Source organism: Idiotropiscis lumnitzeri, chromosome 6, assembly GCF_059441095.1.
Source record: "Idiotropiscis lumnitzeri isolate Australia: NSW breed Sydney's pygmy pipehorse chromosome 6, RoL_Ilum_1.0, whole genome shotgun sequence".
NCBI lineage: Eukaryota > Metazoa > Chordata > Actinopteri > Syngnathiformes > Syngnathidae > Idiotropiscis > Idiotropiscis lumnitzeri.
The window spans coordinates 12,021,187-12,043,204 of record NC_142396.1 but is presented as its reverse complement, the minus strand read 5'-3'; the positions used below and the strand labels follow the sequence as shown (position 1 = coordinate 12,043,204).

The 22,018-nt window shown below is 40.0% G+C and overlaps 1 protein-coding gene across 1 annotated transcript; it reads left to right on the top strand.

The window, feature by feature from the left end:
- Positions 1-1,869: 1,869 nt before the first annotated feature.
- On the top strand, positions 1,870-20,781 carry LOC148335267 (alpha-1,3-mannosyl-glycoprotein 4-beta-N-acetylglucosaminyltransferase C-like). The gene is made up of 6 exons (XM_088298704.1): positions 1,870-2,041; positions 2,115-2,275; positions 4,723-4,799; positions 18,514-18,659; positions 19,063-19,210; positions 19,459-20,781. Exons 4-6 carry the CDS (start codon positions 18,525-18,527, stop codon positions 20,622-20,624), a joined length of 1,449 nt encoding a protein of 482 aa, XP_088154830.1. The 5' UTR covers positions 1,870-2,041; positions 2,115-2,275; positions 4,723-4,799; positions 18,514-18,524; the 3' UTR covers positions 20,625-20,781.
- Positions 20,782-22,018: the final 1,237 nt, after the last annotated feature.

Genomic DNA, 22,018 nt, shown 5'->3' with positions numbered 1-22,018 from the left:
GCTATATTTGAAAATGCTTCAGCCCGTCTGTATTTTGTGGCTAATTTAGTCACGTGAGCAATGGTGTTGTCCGTTGACAAAGATTTGGTGCCCATTTATATGTTGCAAAAACAGTGATTTATCCACAAAATGAGAAAAAAGTGGGAGAGTAGGAAGGCTGTTTTTTTATTATCTATGAAGAAAATTATTTATTTCAGTGGAAATCACTGTTGGGAAAAAAACATTCTGGCTTGTTTTGTCTTATGTGAAGTAAAGCAGCTTGAATTCTAATTTAATGAATGCATGGCAACATACCTCACACGTTTCCTGATAAATCAGCCTTTCTTATGGCTTTTGTGCATGTTGTTGTCAAAGCACAAGGTAGCTCAATAACATTCTGTTTACTTTCGCTCCTTTCACATTCTGCACTACTGATGCTTGTTCTTTTTGTTCATGGCGACACAAGTCGTCACGATCCGAGCATGAAGCAGCTTGTGTTTGGCTACGCGTGGACATGTCTTAATCAGCGCTATGTTCTTGCTGCTGTCTATCACCAGGCATGACATGAATCCACCAGGAAAGCCTTCCTTTTTTTTTTTTTTTATTTAACTAAGCAATTTTTTGCTGGTTCAGAATAGCGACAATGAAGTATCAAGGACGACAGTTTTGCTCTGCAGACACCTTATACATAGTTCCTTCTCCTTTACATGTATTCTTCTTTAGTCTTATTGTACAATTTGAAACCTCATTTTTATACTTAAAATAGGGTTGTGCAATTAATTAAAATTCAATTACGATTATACATACTTAAAAAAATTGGAATGATCGAAAAAAACGATTCTAAGCAGTATGTTTTATTTAACATTTTATTGTATGACATTGTTAAAACAGTACTCATTTTACAATGTCTAATCCTATAGTGTGTATACTTGAGTTTAAAATTTGAGCGTTCCATTGAAATTATTTAAATGTTGCTGGAAACCATACTTGAATTCATACATTTGTCCCTTTTTTAAAAAATATTTTAAGATAAAATACATTTTGTTTGTTTGAATGTTGTTTCCATTGATCCATTTTTTTTGTTTTCTACCCCCCAAAAAATAACATTTTAATAATCGTGAATTAAATTATTATTAAAATACTCGTGATAAATATTTGTTTCATAATCGAGCAGCCTTAACTTAAAATGTTACAATGTGTCTAAAAACTTCCCAGTCCAGCCAATTTACATTCTAACCAATGGGAAGAAAAAATGCTTTTGAAACGAGAGCAACAACGGAATTCGACAGGTTGGGATGCACTTTGGCGTTTCTCCTGTATTAATAAATCTGCAAACACAGATGAACGGTCCCATCCCCACACACCCTTTTTCATTGATAGTCCAAAAATTTGATGTCATGTTCTTCTCATTAGATGACACACAATTTAGCTCTGTCTTGGATACCTACTTCCCGTTTAGATGAATTTGTGCCAAGTCTCCATGGGGTTTGCTCTAAAATTCATTCAGAATCACCATTTCAAAACAATCTGGCCTGGCTCCTATTCAATTTAAAGGACAGGTCCTTGGAGACTTTTTTTGTGTGTGCTGTATATAACGACTTCAAGAGTGCTTTTGTACCACTAATAATGTCAAGGAGGTAATGTAAAATGTATTTTGGCAGCCGACGAAACAAATGAACTTATCTGTTCTGAATTGAAGGAATGTTGAGGTGCAAGATGGAGGGAGGTGTCATGCTAAGTCATTGTGGATGCACAGCTGCTGCGTGATGCAACACACACATACATAAACACACACACACACGTAGACAGCAGGAGACAAGCCAATGAGGCATTTGGTGCAGACACACTGTGTTTGTGACACCTTGTGGTGGAGGAGAGGGGGGTGGAGAGAGAGGGAGAGAGCGAGCGTGAGGGAGAGAGAGGATGAAGCGAGGGAGGAGGATGATTAGGACGAGCAGATGTAGCGGCGTCGCAGCCAGAGAGGAGAGCTTCACTTTCCTCTTCACCCACCCTCCTCCTCGTCTTCCTTCACCCCCATCGTGAGTCACGAACATCATTTCAGGTGAGACCACCTCTTTTATCTACACACCTCCTTCTTCCTCCAACTTCTGTCAGACTTGATCTCACTTCTTCAGGCCCACGTCGGTGGAGAGGAAGAGAAAAATCACCGGCGAGAGCTGACATGCCGCCGCAGCATCAGGACCGCCCGAGAGCATCCTCCTCCGCATCTTGATTGACAGCTGAGCATCATCACTCGGCTTTTACAGACGCTGAAAGGCACGTCGCGGGAATTACCGTGAGTTACCTCAGATTCTCAATATGTGTGTTTGAGCCATATTCGCGCCTGACGCCTTCACGTGTTTCATCATCAGCCATGTTTGTACCATGTGTTGCTACCATCGGTGGGAGTGAGTCAGTAAGTTTTGAGTCTTAACCTTCAAGTTTCAAGTAAGTCCCGAGTTACTGTGGAAAGAATCAATTACGTCAAGTATCTTCTAAATTTCAACGAAGTCGAGTAAGGTCGTTACTTGGGTGAAACACGTGATAAGTGAAGTCATGCAATCTCGCTCAGTCACCCACTAACCACTTCGATATCCGAATAGAATAGAATAGAATGCATTTATTCTGATGTTAGGGAAGCCCCCTCTCTGTCCGCTTTTAAAACTCGTTTGAAGACATTTTTTTTATTCTTTAGTTTTCAACAACATGAGACTGTCGCTGTTCTTCTGGTTTCTATTGTTTATGTGTTTTAATTTGTGTTCTAATTCCCCGCTAATTTATGTCACACCATATGGAAAGTGCTTTTTTACAGCTCCAGCTGTTGTAAAATGTGCTGTATAGATAAAGTTTTATTGTATTGTGTATTGTCATGGTATGCAATGAAATTGTGTGTTGGTTACAAGAATAGGAATAAAAATAAAATCTAAAAGCTATACTGCACAATAAAAAATGATACGATGCTAATGGCAGTAAATCACTCGTGTTTTGTGTAAAGTTGCAACAGAGTCAGATGTTGAATCTGCAAAGTAAGCAATTTGCATTTACAACCACATTGTTTTTTAATGGTCCCGAACTTGTATCCATTTTGTTAATTGCAATGGTACCTTGACGAACGTGTTCGCTCCATTTGTGGGTGTGACGCACAGGCTGAGCGTATGTTGTAGCGTACACTGCTACCATCTATTGGTAGCGTGTCTGATGCTTGCGCCTGGTAAACAAGCTCTTATCTGCTGGTTGAGTAGAAGCCAAATTGTGGCAGAGTTTTTACATCCTGAAACTGGATTTGCCACCTCTGGGGTTCTCACGCTCGTTTCATCAATATAAAGCTTGGTTTATGTTTCAGTTGGCTCAATTGTGAAGTTTGTTTTATCGTAGGTTGCTTGGCGTCTTTTCCTGAAATTTAAAGATCTTGTAAAGCAACAATAAATGTCTTGTGTTTAAAAATATCACATTTATTGGAATATCTATAAAATGCTCCAATTTTGTGTTTCTCGTTCATGGACGTTATAGATGACTGTGGTGTCCGTTGCGTTTCATGAGTGACCACATTAAGCTACGTAAAAATACACCGTGAAGTTGCTTTTATTGTTGTAGTGTTTTATTAGTCAGGCAAGACGAACGTTCACCCCACCATCCTCCACGCTCTGCGGTTGCCAGACCACTGCTGTAGTTCTTAGTCTTTGCACATTTTTTTTTTAGCCGTTATCTTCAAACATGTGTAATACGGTCTCTGCACTTTGAATCAGAGCGTACTGTTGGGTTGTCCGGTTTGTGTGTGTGACACGCAAACAACTTTTCATTAAAAACAAAACAAAAAGAATGGTACGCTCCCTTGAAAATGCAGATCTTTAAACAGGTGAGACAAGTTGGCTCTTTCGTACGTTTTAGCCACGCAAGTCCTAAAGCCTAAAATTGACAGCTTAAATTGGACTTCAGTCCTCTAGTTGTTTCCCCAAAACGCAGCTCATTTCGTTATGTTACTCTGCTGCATGAAATATCAGACCCTCTTCCAACCTTGTTGTAAAACGCAAACTGAGCAGGGCCGTGATGTCACTGTAACCTGATTGGCCGACAGATTTGAGCGTTTCTCAAGTGATGCTCCAAGGAACTCCCCTGCACATGCCCATTTCTTGGTTTTAGGTGAGAGAGACAGTGGCGAGATGCACGCTACATGTGAAACACAATATTTGTGTACTGTATATATTTTTTTTTTTTGTCTAGCCGCTGTCTCGAAAATGGATTTTTCGTCTGTGCAGAAGATTTTGTTCATTTGGTGGGCTGTAATTTGGGACGTCGCTACATTATGCAATACACTGCAAAACCAGTGGATAGACTCTCCACTCGTGAAATCTTATGGTAGAACCTCTTATATTGCGAGTGTGCAGTGGAGGCTGCACGGTTCAATTGATCAGTTCATTGTGGGGCCGGACCATTCTGGAACCTGTAATGGAAAGCTGCTTTCGTTCCACTCATGACCTGCTTGCTGCAGTCCGCCTGCATTGGGGATCCGCCCGATCCAGATTTACTTAGCGGCAGAATAACTAAACAGATTTCAATTGTGTCTTCATGTGTCCAATCTTTTTGGTTATTTTCACCCACATTACTGTACATTTGCAGTGGGTCCAGGTGCAGTGGTGGCCAATTTCATCCAGCAGATGGACTAAGAACAGAGTGGCTTTTGTGTTGCACGTCGAAATAGACTGAATTATATAGACTGTTTTTTTTGTTTGTTTGTTTTTTCAGGTATTTGGTCCTCATTTATGACTGATGGACCCATGGTGACCAGCAGAAGCAACACGACCCACAACACCTGCCAACAGGTAAGACATAAAACGCTTATGCTATAAGGACCAAAGTATTTGTGCTCACTTCTTGGAGCCAACATTTTAGACTTTGACCAACTTTTGACAGAATTTTCTTGCATTAGGCTAGTTGCAGACTTTGAATAGGATTTTTCAAAAATGTAAATAAAATTTAAAAAAAGATTCAAATTGCACATATGTAGTCAGACACAGATTCATAATTAACCCCTTAGCAACGCGCTTAACAACGGAAATGCGTCCGTTCGGCCATCTCCGGTAGTCTTCGGCAGTGACGTCATTCAAGTGCATTGGCGATTGTCCCGTTTACTGCTCTTTGCCATCGTTCTCGCCTTTTTCGGCGAACTGACTCGGTGCTGTGTGGTGTTACATTGTTCTCATTCAGGCCAACCGTTGTTGCAGTCGTCAAAAGATAAGAATAAGGCACGTAAATGTCCTAGTTTTATTCTCACAAATCGAATAAATTTCACGCCACTGTAGATGAGTGTTAGTGTAATCCTTAGTTGTTCTACCGTGTCCTCAGGGGCTGTAGTATGGCGGGTTACATTATAGGTTTAAATTAGATGTACTTGTTCCCGCGGCTTCCTTGCAAAAGAGAACGGTCACGGCAGGACAGTATTTCGTTGTTTCTCTATTCCGACATGAACAGCTTTTCTCCAATTCACCTCTCTCTCTTTTCTTCTGCGCGCATGAAATGCGACTACCAAACCAACTATAAACAAGGAACAAATATTTGAGCAGCATAAAGAACAATATTGCAGCATGTTCAAAACAAATAATAAATACAAAAACAATGTATGTAATCCTCAAATTGCTATACAAAAATGAAAATACCAATTGATAACTAAATCTTGTGTTACACATCCTCTTGGAAGATCTCGGTGTTCTCAAACATTTTGATTAAGATTAGAAAAAAAAAAAGGTATGGTGCGATTACTATAAAATTTTTAAAAATGTGTGGTGTCTTATAGCATCAGCATTGTTTTTCTTGAAATAACATCAGACTTCCGGGTTTGTCGCTTGCCGGGATATCACTTCGGAAAAAACAATACTTTGTCAAATATATGAAATCTAAATGTTTTTTTTCATGCTTTCTCTGTTATATTACGTTTAATTACTTTGATTCCATTTGGCATTTCTTGAAATTACTTCACACTATATCTTTAACATATTTAACCACCTTTGCTCATTGGGAAGTCAGTAGGATTATTCTTGACATAAAACATCCCTGAACCTTGACAGTGACTGATCTGTAGGAATCTTATTCAGCAATATTTATTTTTAAAGAATCAATAAATAAACAACTTTGTCTACCTGAAAGATGATCCAGGCCTATCTGTGTTAGCCTGGAAATCCAGACTCAAAGCTGCACCGGCGATTGAGTCTGGTGTTATTGTGGGCTTCAGCTCCCTTTCAATGACAAGTGTGTGATGTGTGTGACGGTGTAATGGGGAGGTTGAATGCTTGTCGTCTCCGTACCATGTCTGCCCTGCCTAGCAACTAGTCCCTGCTGTAGTCCGCCTTTCGCCCCAAGTCCGTTCCGATAGGCCCCAGCTCACCCGTGACCTTGAACAGAATAAGCGTATAGAAAATGGATGGCTGGATAGATCATTTCCCACGGCACACACACTAATGCGCGTGGGTCAGTGGGAATGACTGACATAAGCAACTTCTCCGAGCAATCAAGTAAGTGCTGCTTAGCAGAAGCTAACGTTGTTAGCTAACTCAAATCTTCTCTTCCAACAAAACTTAATGTAGCTCTGCTTATTGCTTACAGTGGTACCTTGACTTTTGAGTTTAATTTGTTCATAAATTGTAAGACTATCCATATCATCTTTCCCCAATAGCACAGTTTTAGAAAATATAAATATTAATATTACAATTTTATAGAATATAAATATATTTTTTTTAAAAAACATAGTAAGGGTTTGGTCTCATGAGTGACAACAGGTCCTCTGACTTCAACTCAGATTTTCTATTTAACATGCGATCAGGTCCTGGTTAATGTGATTGTTTTCATTTTGTGACTATTTGTCATGTTCGTTCATAAACGGCTTCTAGTCTAGTGAAAAGTGTATCAGCGACTGTCATTTTCCTGTCTTTTTTTTCATTTTCCTTACTTGAGCAGCAGTATGTGACGCTTGTTTGAAACTGAAATATTATTGGCAAAAAAAAAAAGTATCTCATCTTGAAAAACTTGTTGCACGAGTAAGTCAAGGTACAACAAGCAATCCCTATTCGTATGTCCCCTTTAATTGTTACAATAAAATATAATATAAAGATGACTTGTGACACGTTTCTTATTTTCCATTGAAAACAATTTCTTCTTTTTATCTCCAATATCTGAGCCTGTGAAATAGGTTTCTATTTTGACACGTTTTATGGCTGCAAAAATCCAAACTATTTCCCAGCAGATGATACTTAGCTTTGTTTAATTGCGCAGCTAAAGGCACGGGGGTGGTGCGGAAGGCCAGCGGGCGTCCCGGCAGGCTTCATTATCCTGGCCGTGGCAGTGGAAGGCGGGAATGCACAGCGGAGGCGGGAGGATGAAAGAGCAGTGAAGGGATATTACCTGATCAAAAGAAGAAGGTGCTGGCAGGCGGAGCTGATAAGCTTTTGCTCATCGTTACCTCGTAGGCCAGGAGAAGACCTCGCAATTCTTCCGTGCATAAACTCAATATAGTCGCGCTCTATTTTTATACATTCAGTGAAGCCAGGTGTTTCAGTGCATTGAAATGTGGCTGTTTGAGGCCATGACATAATTCCGGAGGTATTACGGTCCATCTCGCCCTTGGTCTCCTTCCTGAAACATGAGCCATTTTCTTCATTATGTCAGCTTCACTTCATAGAGAAAAGAAACAGAGACATGAAAAAAAAGCGGACAGAAAACAGAAACTTTACCTGTTACACCGAACCCAGTTAAAATTCTTTGCAATAGGTTTTATATGGCCAGCACGTTTATTGGACATTGAAACATGTTCATGCAAGCTTGAGCACTGCTACCTTGTTTGTGTGTTGTCACTGTCGTCCTCAACTCCCGAAGTAGTCGGGGGGGCCGACTGACAGCTGTTGTCTTTGTTCAACCAGTAAACGTAACGCACCTCTCGGTCCAGTGACTGACAGCGGTGAAACACACACGCATGAACGAGATGTCGTACTGCTTGCTTGCTTCTGCACTCTAAGGCACTCATGCTTGCAACTGAGCGCATCTGCTCCACACACTTGTCCTAGTAACTGCTGCTACAAGTTTTCTTTTTCGGGTGCCCCCCAGGCCACCTCCACCGTGTGTCCACAACACACGTCACTCCACCTCCCATGATACCCGTCACACAAAACGTCAGTCAATTTAAACACATGATCCCTTGAAATAGTATAAGTTTAAATAGGTGGACACGTCCCGGCAAAAGAGGACGTTTGGTCTCCCTACTCTAAGCATACGTTTCTTGAGCAATCTTTTTGTAGTATAATTTAACAAAAAGTTCCAGGATCTTCAGCATGTCTTAAAAACTAATACCTTCCTTTAGTTTTCTACATTAGATAAAGTTTTCCAAAATTTCTAAATAACTAAAACATTCAACTTTCACTTTTATTTACTTAGAATTCATTTCAACAAAAACTAAATTTGTAGAGAGTTTCCATCATCAGCAGCATCTCTTATGAAGTCAACTATAAAATAAAATGAACCGTTTGCTGTAATTAAGTTTTAAATAGATCTCTTATTGGCTGTCAGATTTATTTAAAAAAAAAATAAATTCAGATGCCAAGAATGCCGAATACCAGCGCCGATAATCGGTCTAATGGCTAATATATTGCATCAAATGCGTGAGTCTGTGTGCATGTGCACTCCACTGTCTCCCCATTGCTGCAGCGTGCCATTTATCTTGCTGCCCTCAGACTCCGCTTGGGAAAAAAAATGAGTATATACAGTACATTCCATCGCTGCGAATGATACATTCAGTACACTGTGAGTTGACAGGTTTCAATTTAAAAGACGGTGTACGCATGTGTGTGGCACAGGCAGTTGGCGTGTGTGGTGTAGTGTTACACTCCTCAGTTGCTTGTTGCAGCTCCCCTTTTTTCTTGCTGCCCTCAGTCTCACCTTGGATAAAATTGCCATCGTTCAATATACAGTGAGCTTTTGGCAGTTTTCAGAAAAGGTGGTCGTTTTTAAAAGTGAAATGTGTATGTGCGTGTGAGCGAGAGGAGCATTTATCCCATCAGTCGCATGTCACGTTGTAATCTTCTTATAACGCGCAGCAGGGAAAAAAGAAGCAGCAAAAAGCCGCTTTTGATTCGCATTTGGCAGCTCTAATCTTGTTCCCCCCCCCAAATCCCCTCAGAAATGATTTTTTTTTTGTCAAGAATATTCAACTGAAAACGAGCATTCCATGCACGTAAACATGCTGGTATTCACCGTATGTTCATAAGAAATTTCTTTTAAGAGCAAAGATAAGTCATTATTTTAAATGTGAAATAGTGTTTGGCCTTGTACAGTTGTAATCCCTTCCTCGTTTTTGCTGTCATTCCTGTTTTAATCTGTGAGGATCAGCGAGATCAAAGGCTTTGGAATTATTATTTTTAATAATCGTCTTGAATAATCCAATTCCATCTCATGTGCAAACTCGCCAGTCAGTCTTTTTTTAAAAATGTTTTTTTCAGTTGAGTCTTTTTTCTTTCCTATTACTGAGTGGATGCATAAAGCAATCCCTATTGATTTTGAAAGCTATCTCAAGACTTGAGAATTCTGTGTTCCACACTAGAGCAAGAAGCCGACTGCCTTTGACCCAAAACTTCCGGTGAATGTAAATGCACATTTGTAGACGTGCTGTAAAATTACATTTTTCTATTGCGTGGACTTTCACGTATCGCGGGGGAAGACAGTCACAGATGACAAAAAATATATGCCTCTGAGTATTGTGAATTTTTCTCTCTGCATATGTTGCTCCACAATTTGTGTTCAATTATCAGTTTTCTAAAGGATCTTAACGCCCAATGTTATCGCATTATGTGGGAGCGTAAAGATAGCGGGCACATTTGTTTGGTTGTTTTAAATACGTACACAACAAGTAATTCTCTTTCTTTGGTGTTTAGTTTGACAGTAAGCTTCAACCGGACGTGGCATTAAATAAGCTTGACTTGTTCACTATCTGCCAAACTGCTTTTCATTGTGAAACGAATTGTGTTCAATGCTCATATTTCATACTTGCACTTTCGGGAAAGGCGTTAATCGGATCACTCATATCTCGAGGCTCCAGTAAGAGAAACAATTAACATTAGTTTCATTAATACTCTGGAATATTATTCAATAAAAAGTGTGCCGTGGCTATTGATTTGTACTATTTTTGCCATCTGACCGAAGTTGAGTGTAGTTCATTTCACCTGGCATAATTTCCTTTTAACTATATTGGCGGGAGACTGCTTTATTTATTGAGCGCATTTCATACATAATGTTGAGGATTCGACCTCTGAACTGGTTATTTGGATTATTGACCACTACAGGGGCTCCGGTAAGAGAGCACAGAGTCTTCAGTAAACTCAGCACTTTATTCAGCTTCACTGTGCAGATGTGCATACATGTATACGCATAATTATATAAGTATCTGAAACAATGAGAGAAAGAAACCCCATCAAAATACAATTGGAATAAGCAACTAAGTGTTTCTACTATCTAACAGTCAGCAACACTCTCAACACAAGTAAACTGACATATATAGACATTTAAATGTTGTCTTTTCCATTCTATATTACCTGTACTAGCAAGTTGCCAACGGCTACCTATAGCACAAGTTAGCTAAACACTGTTGACTAACAAATGCAAACATAAGAATAAAACGAGTGTATAAACAATATAAACACACGCATTTTTTACTGAAGAAAGCAAGAAGAGTATGCTAGTAATAATCAGAATGAATTGGAACAAGTATTCACATCGTCATTGACTACTGCACCGCTCTGAGCTGAATGACGAACGAAAACGCTAAACAGGAAACGAAAATTCGAAGCAACCCTTCAAAATAAAAGACTCGCCTTTCAGAATAAGACAATGAAACGTCACATATTAAACGACTCACATAAGGTAACTCAATGTGAGTCACATAGTTACAAAACGTTTTTAAAGGCAAAAGAATTCAAAAGGCAAGTCAACCCATAAATTTTCTTGACAGTAATATGTTCTTTGTAACTCCTCTCGCCTAAACAAGGCGTTCCGATTAATATTGCGTTTGTGTAATAGGGGTTAGGCTCCAAAATTCACCCATTTTGGCCATCTTAGGGGGGGCGGCCATTTTGTCGTCTTCTGTCAACTGAAAATGACATTACAGTCAGCTAACAACCAATCGTGGTCACCTGTTTTTTTTTTTTAAACTGACCCATAATTGTCGTTACCTGAGCAAGAATTGAAGATATTTAAAAGCAAAGTAGAAAAATATAATATAATTTAATTCTGAGCTAGAACCTGATTTTGGAAGGATTGATTATAGAAATACTACTTTTTTTTTAAAAAAAAAAATTAACTTTCTTTCTTTTATGACTGTCTGAACGTCTCATTTCAGATTTTTTTATTTTTTTTTTCCCCTCAAATCCAACCTGTGTCGCTTTCACTTTTTGGACTGGCAGGTTGCATATATCAGACAAAGACGCCGTCATGCGCTCTGCACAGGCGGGAAGACAGACTGATTGGGAGGGAGATTGATTGTTTCATTGTCCGTGAAACTGTAAAGTTGTTTTGAGTAATGTTCAGTACTGACTTCACATTTGACTATAATTGAATCCTACTTGAAACATGAAGCATAAAATGGACATTTGTGATGATAGGAGTAATTCAGCCACATAGCCGTTTCATTTATTACACCCGGCAATGAAGTGACGTCATCTTATGTGACATCTCCATGAAATGAGATTGAACAGCCTTGCCTCATTTGCCCAAATGACTGTATTTCTATCTCCTCCCAAATCACCCCACTGCAGATATGAGATAAGATTAGCCCCTCCACGCTGGACCACATTACATAAATACCACGTTGTGAGTGATGTCTCTTCTACAGCGGCTGGGTTCTCTACAGAGAGGCATTTTGTTCACACACCAGACAGACTGAGGCCATATTTAATATGTAAAGTGAACATTTGTACAAAAAAAAATGGGATTTAAAAAAAATAAATAAATATATATATATATATATATATATATATATATATATCCAAATTGAACATTAACTCATTTTCTGCCATTGACGGCTAAAGACGTCAAAGATCCATTTTTCTTTTTTTTTTATTCGGCTGGTAGTGAATGAGTTAAGACAAGCGGTGTGTACCTCGCCATAAAGACCTTATTCATAGGTAGGTGCGAATAAAAGCATAATTTTTAACCAAAGCAATTACACTTGGAGCTAACTTCAGTTCTTTTGTCATCTTATTCCATTTGCGTGCAGCATAACAGCTCAATGCTGATGCACTCTGTTTGCGTTGAACTCTAGGCTCCACTAATTGACCCAAGTCTGCTGACCTCAGGATCCTACTGGGTTTATATTCCATGAGCATTTCTTTCATGTATTCAATGGATATTTATGTGTTTCTCTTTTTTAAAGGAAGCCCCAATGAAGTCATCTCAGTCTTTTTGGCACATTCCTCCATTGCTAAGAACCCTATTGCTATTCAAAACATATCTAAGATGCTTAAGGTCGTTAAGTTGTTGTCAAGCCGGCGGTGTCATCGTCAAATATGAGCGAGATGGAAAGCTATTCCACTACCGGGCTTGTCGCCATGGAGACTACCATTTTCCCTCGCATCAGATTCTCACTTTTCCCAGTGCAAAGCTCCCAAAGTAGCAATCACACTTTTTAATTTTTTTTAGTGCTGTCTGCTTCTCCCCTACTTATGATGTCTCATGTATTTCCTTGTTTCATTATCAGTCCCCCCCCTTTTCTTCCATTAATGTTCATTGTCAGGTGTCCTCAGAGGCATCAGCCGAATGTCACTTTGACATCAAACCACCTCGCCCACACTCACGGATGATTGGCACATCCCGGGTGATGTCATATACTGCAGCCGTGATGGACCATAAAGCAGCTCTCATAAAATAAAATCTTTATTGAAGTCTCCCTGATAGACAAAGAAGCTCCTCCTCCATCTCCTCATGAATTATTCATGAAACGCAGTCGGCTTCCCTGAGTGTATGCGGACAACATGTTTTAATTTTTCCACGCAGCACACTGAATTGGACAAAAAAATACTGTTAGCAAACTGGAAAACTTTAAGTTTTTTAGTTTGATTGATTGATTCTGCCAAAACTAGGCCAAAAAGGTTTTACATTTTGGACAAATGTATCTTTTTTTGTTGCCTCGGAATAGTGAGCAATCAATGTTTCATTTGCAGTGTGTTGATTGGTTGATTTGTTGTTAGGTAGATTGGCTGGTTGGTGGATTCGTAATTTCACCAAAATTAGGTCAGAAAAAAACGAAGCTGTTAGTTAGTCATTTGTTTGTTAGTGAAGTAGTTAGTTAATAACAGAATGATATCAAAATTAGGCCTGGCCAAAAAGAAGCTACTATTACCGAGTTAGTTAGCTAGCTTGCTAAATAGCTAGCTTGAATTACGCAAAAGAATTGGTAGTGATCAGGTGCCGATTTGGATAGTTATTTTTGGTCCTCACCTCAGAGAAGTGAGCAACGACTTTTCAATCACTGCTACTCACTCAACATGAAAGAATTTCACCCAAAAATTAAAGCAACTAGATTTCAGGTTACATTTTGATACAGATTCAATAATTAAACTGTTTGGCCATCGCAGCCGAATATAGTGTAGGGGAGCATGCATTTTTAAAGCGACATACTCCCCCCTGCATCAGTGGGACGAGAGTAATTGCTGGAAGGGGAGAAACTAACTGCATGCTCCCCTCTCCTCCCACTTCCCCTCCGCCACCTTTTGATGAATAAGTAAACACCTACAAGCCGGAAGTTGCTTTAAAAGTCTCAGAGTGGGAGGACCGACGACCGGCTGTTTACTTGTTGATGATTGCACTCACATGTGCACGCACACAAACACAAACTCACGGGCATGCAAATGCGCACGCGCACAGACACTCTCACGCCACACACAGACACACTCCTACACACAAACATGCAGATACGTACACTCGTGTTGCTTGGCGATGCTGTGTCAGCGCTCATACATTATTTGCATTTCAAAAGCAGCACTTATTGATGCAGAATGTGACCAAAAAGTGATTTAATGTTGTAGATTACTTTCTAAATATTGCATATTAGACCAGAGGTCGAAAAAGTATGGCCTGCTCAATTATTTATTCCGACCCACTGAGCGTTTATATTATAAAGAGTCCTGTGATTTATTGCATTTATTTAGTCTTTTTTCTTTGGCATAAATTGGTAAATTAAAGTGCATTTATTCATATTTTTGGTCGTTTTTTTTTTATTCATATATTTAAAAAATGTAAGTGATAAAAAATATTGATGACATCAACAATTGTCTATAGTCAATTATTTTTTTATCAAATAATTAATTATGAATAGAATAAAATTTGTATTTTTCATTAAATTAATACAATCTATTGTACTTATTATTTTTTATTAATTTATTCAATACATGATTGGATGGTTGATTTATTTAAAAATACATATATTTAAATCGCCAGAAAATGTTACAAATGTATATATTCATCGAATGAACAATTAGCTAAATAAGTATGAATAATATTCAATTTAAAGAGTTAATCATTTGAGTAGTTTACATAATTTGCATGCACTTTTGAAAATATTTCAATTGTGTTAATTAACTTGCTAATTATAGTTACACAATTTTTTATTAATTCACTTAGTATTTTTAATTGTGTATCAATTTAAATAATACACAATATATCGCACAAGAATTAATTCCTTATTACTGCAATAAACTGTTTTACTTAAACATTTGAACTTTACTAACTAAAACGTGAAATGTATTCCCTGAGCACCGCTGTTGCAGGTGCTCCCTGGTCACTTTGTTAGGTACACCTGCAAAAACAATCTGCTATTCTAAATATAATAATGCTCACATTTTGCTCACCTTGTGTGGTTACTACAAACATCTCTCTGTATGATGCAAACAGCAGACACAATTTATGTTCATTGTCGATCAAAACTACTGTTTTATTTTTGTCGAGATATTTTCATTTCATTTAGATTGTGCCAGTGTACCTAATGAAGCGGCCAGTGTTAGTCGTATACGATGTGAGTGATGACGGTGTGAGTCGCAAAGTAGCATTCATCATCCGGAGATGCAAAGTCAGGCAGAATTTTGATGCATTCCTGTGAATCAAAATATCCGTATACTGTGCAGTGCCCCCCAAAAATCCATTTGTGCCAAAGGAACAGGAAGGTTAAAGAGGGTAAAGCAAAGTTAAAATTCTGCCATAAAGTAGATAAAGCAATCCATGTTTTGAGATGATTATATCATCACGTGAGGATATAAACTATGGACAACATAGATGTGTATCTGGAAAGCCCTCATTGTAACCTTTGATTAAACGTACTGTAGCTTTTCCTGTTCCCTTGTTAATAAGTTCCTGGAGGGAGTCAATAGCCGGGCCCTGTCAGTTTTGTATAAAGATTTACAATTAATTCACCAGAGATTTACAGTTCACTGGTGTGCATTCTGCAGGAGTCACGTCAGATGATCTCGTCATCTTCTGGGATCTGTCGCTCACTGTGCTCACAAAGTCCTTTATCCAGAGAGTAGCCATGGCCAAAAAGACACAGGGAGTCTGCCATTTTTGTATGAAGCAGACTTTTAGTCCAGTTGCTACCATATGATGATAGGATAGGATAGGATGACTGTAAACTGAGAACAATTTAAGAAAAACTCAAAATGTAGATTTTTTTTTTTCCTCATTGCCTGTGGTCAGCATTTGATGAATTGCCAAGAAGCTAATCATCCAGCAGCACAAGGCCAAACTTCTTGTCTGCGATGGTCACGCCCTGAGGACTCCACTTTTTTGTCGTAGCACACAATGTTATTACACCAGTGAGTCATGTGGCACAAATGAAAACAGACTCATTGTTTTCAAACCACATCTTTAGTGAAATGCATCCTCAATGCATTTGTGGCAGTAACAGCATTCTACATTGTATTCAATATGAACAATTGTAGGTATTCACTGTAGCGGATGTACAACATACAAAAGCTGTGACGAGATGCTCGCTAAAGCAGCCAAAGGCCATCAGAGTAAGGACGCTGCATTTTAAACAGAAGCCGCACCGCACTCAACGGGAAAATGGGTCATGTTTGTTTCCTGACACGTCAGTGAAACCGACTGGCATGGAAGCGTGAATGTGCTCTTCTGACACCATTTTTGGCTCACGTTCACCTCATGCATCTCCTCTTTTAACATTGTTACCTGTCATCCAAACCATCCAACCATTTTATAGAACGTAGATCCTCATTGGAGTCGCTCGTGAGCTGAAGATTATTCCAGTTGACTTTGGGGGAGGGTGTAGTACAACTTCGAGTAGTCAATCGCAGAGCATATCTAGACAAGATTTCACACTTGGGTTTACGCATTTGTGTACGCGTTCCGTCCACATCAGAAGTTGCATTTGTTTTTCTATTGAGAACAAGTACATTAAAAGATGGGATTTAACAAAAAGTTAGTGACCTTTTTTCTTTAATTGGCACTCTTAAAATACCTCATGCGTTTAAAATAAAAAAATAAAACTTACACTAGAACTAATAACTCAACCAAAACAAAGAATTTAGAAAAAAAAAAAATAGAAACTAATAAACTTGCTCGAAAAATGAATTCACACTTACAAATTAAAAAAAGAATCCCAACCTACACTTGTATTCTAACCCTGCTGGTGACCAGTCTACATGCGCCCTGACACTGACTGGTGTGTTCAGCCCATGGTGCCTCCTTTTAAATGTTCTGAACTCCCAATTACCATCCCCGCGCGACATTGATGCTCCTGGGGGGAGTCACTTCGGTGCAGAGTGTTTAACGTAAAGCAGTAGCGGCTTCTGTGGCTGACGCTAATGAGGATCGACTCTCCTCGGCAATGGTGGCTCTGACCCACATTATTTAGTGCGCTGCCCCGAGGCCCGTTGAGTCGCGATGGAGAATAACAGCCAACCAGGACGTTCCATTTGAATAACAAGAGTCTCTGAGGATTTCAGGAGTTTCTGACATGTTATTGAGCCACAATGTTGTGTTATGTTCTGGCAAATTACTGTATTAGTCTGCATCATATTTTACATCATATGGTGATGATATCTCCACAATTTTATGCATGTCCATGTTTATGTACCACGGAGCGATGTGACTTATTTGTTCTGCCCGGCCTGCCTCCGATCTTACATTATGTCAGCATCTTTAGCAACGCTTAGCATTCCAATAGATTGACGGGTCCTGTCCACAATGTTGTGTGCGTCCATGTTGGAGTAGAAGCTAAACGCGTTATTGATGCGTTCCTGCAGTGAGGCGACAGCCCGCAAAGTCAAAGCAAAGCCGAAGCATCAATCACCTCGCATGAGTCGCGTTTACAACAAGTGCGTCATCCATCTTGATGAGGCTGCGCCGTGAGTGCAGGGGTCCTCCACGCGGGGCACCGCCGCCGCTCTCAACGCAAACCGGGATGAAACGTCGCTCTGAAAGGCACCTTGATGGAAGCTCTCTTTTCCTCCATTAAACACGAAAAAGATGATTGGCATTCAGAGTCACCCGCTGTTGTTGTCGTCAACAACGGAGAAGAAGAAGATGATCGAATGGGGGAAGAAGCAACGATGTAAAACAAACAAGATGGCAGAGATATGTCATAAAGTCGAGTCAACACGCTGAGCTTTATTTATTCACGGACGTGACTTAATTTCCATATAAATGTATTGGGAGCGACCACAAGTTTCTCCTCAGTCAGAGAAGATAAACAACAAAGAATAACATGATTTCTCAGCTGCGCATGAATGTGTTTATTTAAATGTTTCTCTATCTGTTAGTTTTCTTTCTTTTCAAAACAAAAAGATTCGTCCTTATTTCCTTTTGCGTTGTAAGTGTGTGCCGGCTGCTGAAATTAGCATAAGTAACCATGTGGATCTGATGTTCGCCACTCCTGACAAATTATCTGGTGGCGGGATGCTATGTCAACCTGTCAGTCTTTCAAGAAAGAGGTGTCAGCTGTGTAAAGCTGAATACACCGCTAACTATATTTCACATTTTAACCCATTTTTTTTTCCCTTGCAAGAAGCTTTGAAGGAATTGATGCATGTTCTTACTGCTCTCACATGTGGTATCTGACAGTGTAGTTAAAAAAAAATAAAAGTGGCTGGTTTGTCCATATGTATATTTCCCGCTTTTATTTCTGATCTTTGTAGATTTAGGAGGGAAACCTTTCACTCTTATACGCGATATAGCACAGGATAATGGCCTTTGCTGATTTTCAAATTCCACCTGCTTTTATCCATGTCAGTGGGCGGCTATTTTGCCATTTGCCTTCGACTGAAAATGTCAATGAAGAGCCTAAGGGCTCAGGTAACGACCAGTCACAGTTCACCTATTTTCTCGGTTTGATCTTGAAGGTGAGCGCTTTGCACTGTGTCATTTTCGGTCGATTGTTAACACAGGGGGCCAATCAACGGACAGCTGAGTGCTTTTCTCCACCCTACATGAGAAAACCCATAATGAGCATGAATGACTAACGCATGGATTTTTTTTTTTGTCATTAATTCGTGCCAGTGAGAGACGGCATGCTGAGGTTGATGTGGAAGTCTGCGGACAGGATGCGCTGTCTGAGGAAGAGATCCACGCTGCCTCTGCTGGGCTTCTTGGTCGCCTTCCTGCTGCTCTTCAACCTCTACACGGACATGGATGGCTACGTGTTGGTGAGTGGTTTTATTTTGTTTTTTTGTTTTTTTTTTTGCCTTTTCACACTTTTACAATTAATGTTAAAACAGGTTAACCTTTTAATATTTAAAAAAAAATTTGCAATTATACAATGCAACTTTGTCATAAACATTAACTCATTCACTATCAACTGAGTAAAAAAAAAAAAGACGTATTTAGCCGTCAATGGTATTGAATGAGTTAAGACTTATTGTTTATGGATTTTTATATACAAGAATTTCTTTCTACGCACTTAAGAATGTGACAAAGAAGGTTTTTTTTTTAAGGCTACTGTTTGACCCAGCAACTGTTTCTGTTCTGACTAAATATAAACCAACACAGCATCACATGCTGAATGAAAGGTTTTTATTATTAATGTTGGATTTGTTTTTTTTCCAACAGGAAGCAGAAAAGCGACAGCTTGGCGAGGCGTTGATGCATCCCGCTAGCTCGGAGCGATACATCCACACCTTCAGAGACCTGTCCAACTTCTCTGGGACCATCAATGTGACGTACCGCTACCTGGCTGGATTCCCTCTCTCGCGCAAAAGTGTGTATTTCACACTATAATGTTGTATGTCACTTGGATATTTGATCTCTTGTGTGATACGTAAGTTGTCATCATCCGACTTCCTGACCATCGGCCAGACTTAATTTGTTCGTTGTGCTGCGGAGTGTGAAGCATCATGTTTGCACCAAACGTAAACCTAACATTGTAGGTCCAGAATGACCTTACTGTCCTCAGAAGTCTTCACTGTCAAAACATGATTTGCATAATTTGTTCCTTGTCATCATCAGAGTACTTGACCATCGGGCTGTCGTCGGTGAAGAGGAGGCGAGGGAACTACCTCTTGGAGACCATCAAGTCCATCTTTGACCAGTCCAGCTATGAGGAGCTGAAAGAGATCGTGGTGGTGGTGCACCTGGCAGACTTCGACTCGTTGTGGTGCGAGAACCTGTTGCAGGAAATCAGCCGCAAGTTCTCGCACCACATCATTGCCGGCCGCCTGCTGGTGATCCAGGCTCCAGAGGAGTACTACCCGTCTCTGGACGGCCTGAAGAGGAACTACGACGACCCCGAGGACCGAGTGCGCTTCCGTTCCAAGCAGAATGTGGACTACGCCTTCCTGCTCAACTTCTGCACCAACCTCTCAGAATTCTACATGATGCTTGAGGATGACGTGCTGTGCTCTCGTAACTTCCTGACGGCTCTGAAGAAGGTGATCTCCTCCCGGGAGGGATCCTACTGGGTGATGCTGGAGTTCTCCAAGCTGGGCTACATCGGGAAGCTGTACCACGCGCGGGACCTGCCGCGTCTGGCGCATTTCCTGCTCATGTTCTACCAGGAGATGCCGTGCGACTGGCTGCTCACCCATTTCCGGGGCCTGCTGGCCCAGAAAGACGTGATCCGTTTCAAACCGTCGCTCTTCCAGCACATGGGCTACTACTCATCCTACAAGGGCGCAGAGAACAAACTGAAGGATGATGACTTTGAGGAGGACGCGGTGGACATTCCCGACAACCCGCCGGCACGCCTCTACACCAACATTGCCGTATTTGAGAGCTATGATGCCGCCAAAGCCTACAGCGCTGTGGATGAGTACTTCTGGGGAAAGCCCCCGTCCACCGGGGACTTCTTTGTGGTGGTCTTCAACAAGTCGGCCAAGATCAGCCGGATCAAGATCACCACCGGTTCAGAGGACAGACGGAGCGACATCCTCCATCATGGTGCCGTGGAAGTGGGTCAGAGGCGGGTGGAGGGCAAGCAGGACGGCCAGTGCGCCTCCTACATCACTTTGGGGGAGTTCAGAGGTGGCAGGGTTGAGGTTCAAGATGTGGACCGCAAGATTGGATTTGACGTGGACTGCGTGCGCATCGTGGTGACTGCCAGCCAGAAAGAGTGGCTCATTATCACAACCATCAGCCTATGGACCACACATCCCAGCAGTCCGTTGGCCAAGTAACCAATTAAATCGTCAGTGCATTCATGTTGGATGAGAATCGTAAAGAAGTATATTTTCTTGTGTATTTTTTTTCAACTATTTTTTCCCCCGATAAGTGTCAATGAGAATCTCTCCTTTATACTTAATTTTCCAAATATAAAACAGAAATTTGTTTCTACTGTATGTGTCTGCTTCTCTTGTTTTGATAGTTTGGAAATCAAACTGCTTCTAAAACAGGTTACACACATTCCATTAATGGGTTAATGGCTTTTTTTTTTTTTTACAAAGTCAAAGTCTGCAACGACCCAATTATTGGAAGAAACTTAAGATTATCCAGAGTGACTGTCCTGTGGTCTGAGGTGTGGTAAGAGTTTATTCATATTAACGACAAGTTGGGTCAAGGAAAGAGTGTTGTGATTGTGAAAAAAGTGAATAATTGCCATTAATGAGGCTGCCGCTGTTTCCAAACACAAATAGAGGAGGAACTGGTTGTATTGTTTTGTATAAAGCAGACTTATTGATAACTGGGACAAATTTTAGCTTTTTCACCCTTTCTTATCAAAGTCAGCAAACGCTAACTGTCATCTGTGTCTAAAGATTTTGCTATGATGCGGGGTGTGTTAAGAGATATTTTTCTTCCCTGCTCTGCCAGGGAAGCAGTCAGGGACGACGCCCATAATGTTTAATCTGTTCAATATTTACGACGGTTCAACAGTGTTTGTATGTGTCTCACAAGTCATTCACTACAATAGAAATGACAACAAGACTAGATAAGATACCAGGTTAGCCTTGCATCTTGTATTTATTTTTCTATCCTATCTTCTTTGCCTTTTTGAGCTGTCAGGAACACTATATCGTCAATCTTGGTACTATGACAGATGTGGTTATGTGTGTGTGCTGTGTTGTGTGTTGAGACATTACACAACACACAAAAAGAGCAGTAAAAACACTTGTGACCTTTTTTCCCCCCTTTTGTGTGTAGGGTCTTTCGTCCTTCAGTTCTTCTCATTAGAGCTCCAAAACACCCGTCTTTCTTCTTTGACATTCTTGTAAAGTTAGGTCACCGTTTCCAACCCCCTTATGTAGGCCTGTGCAATTAATTGAAATTCATATATATATATATATATATATATATATATATATATATGATAAAATAATTTTTATTTTTTTTTAATATTGTTTCCTTCTCTATAAATGTCTCAAAAGAGGTGGAGGGTTTATAACAATGGATAGACTGCTTTATTAACACCTATCCTTTTAATTATTTTATTTCTTTATTAAGCCACATCTGCTGAGTTCACGTGGCAGATAAGTTTTGTTTTGCTTACTTTACTGCTATCTGGTGACCATAATAAGTCATTACATCACTCGTCTTTGGATTCAAAGTTTTGGGAAATGAACTGGTTTATTTATAA

Coding starts and splice junctions, on each gene's coding strand:
- LOC148335267 (XM_088298704.1), top strand. CDS start 18,525: ATGCTGAGGTTGATGTGGAAGTCTGCGGACAGGATGCGCTGTCTGAGG. Junction 18,660..19,062: donor ACATGGATGGCTACGTGTTG/GTGAGTGGTTTT, acceptor TTTTTCCAACAG/GAAGCAGAAAAGCGACAGCT. Junction 19,211..19,458: donor ATTCCCTCTCTCGCGCAAAA/GTGTGTATTTCA, acceptor TGTCATCATCAG/AGTACTTGACCATCGGGCTG.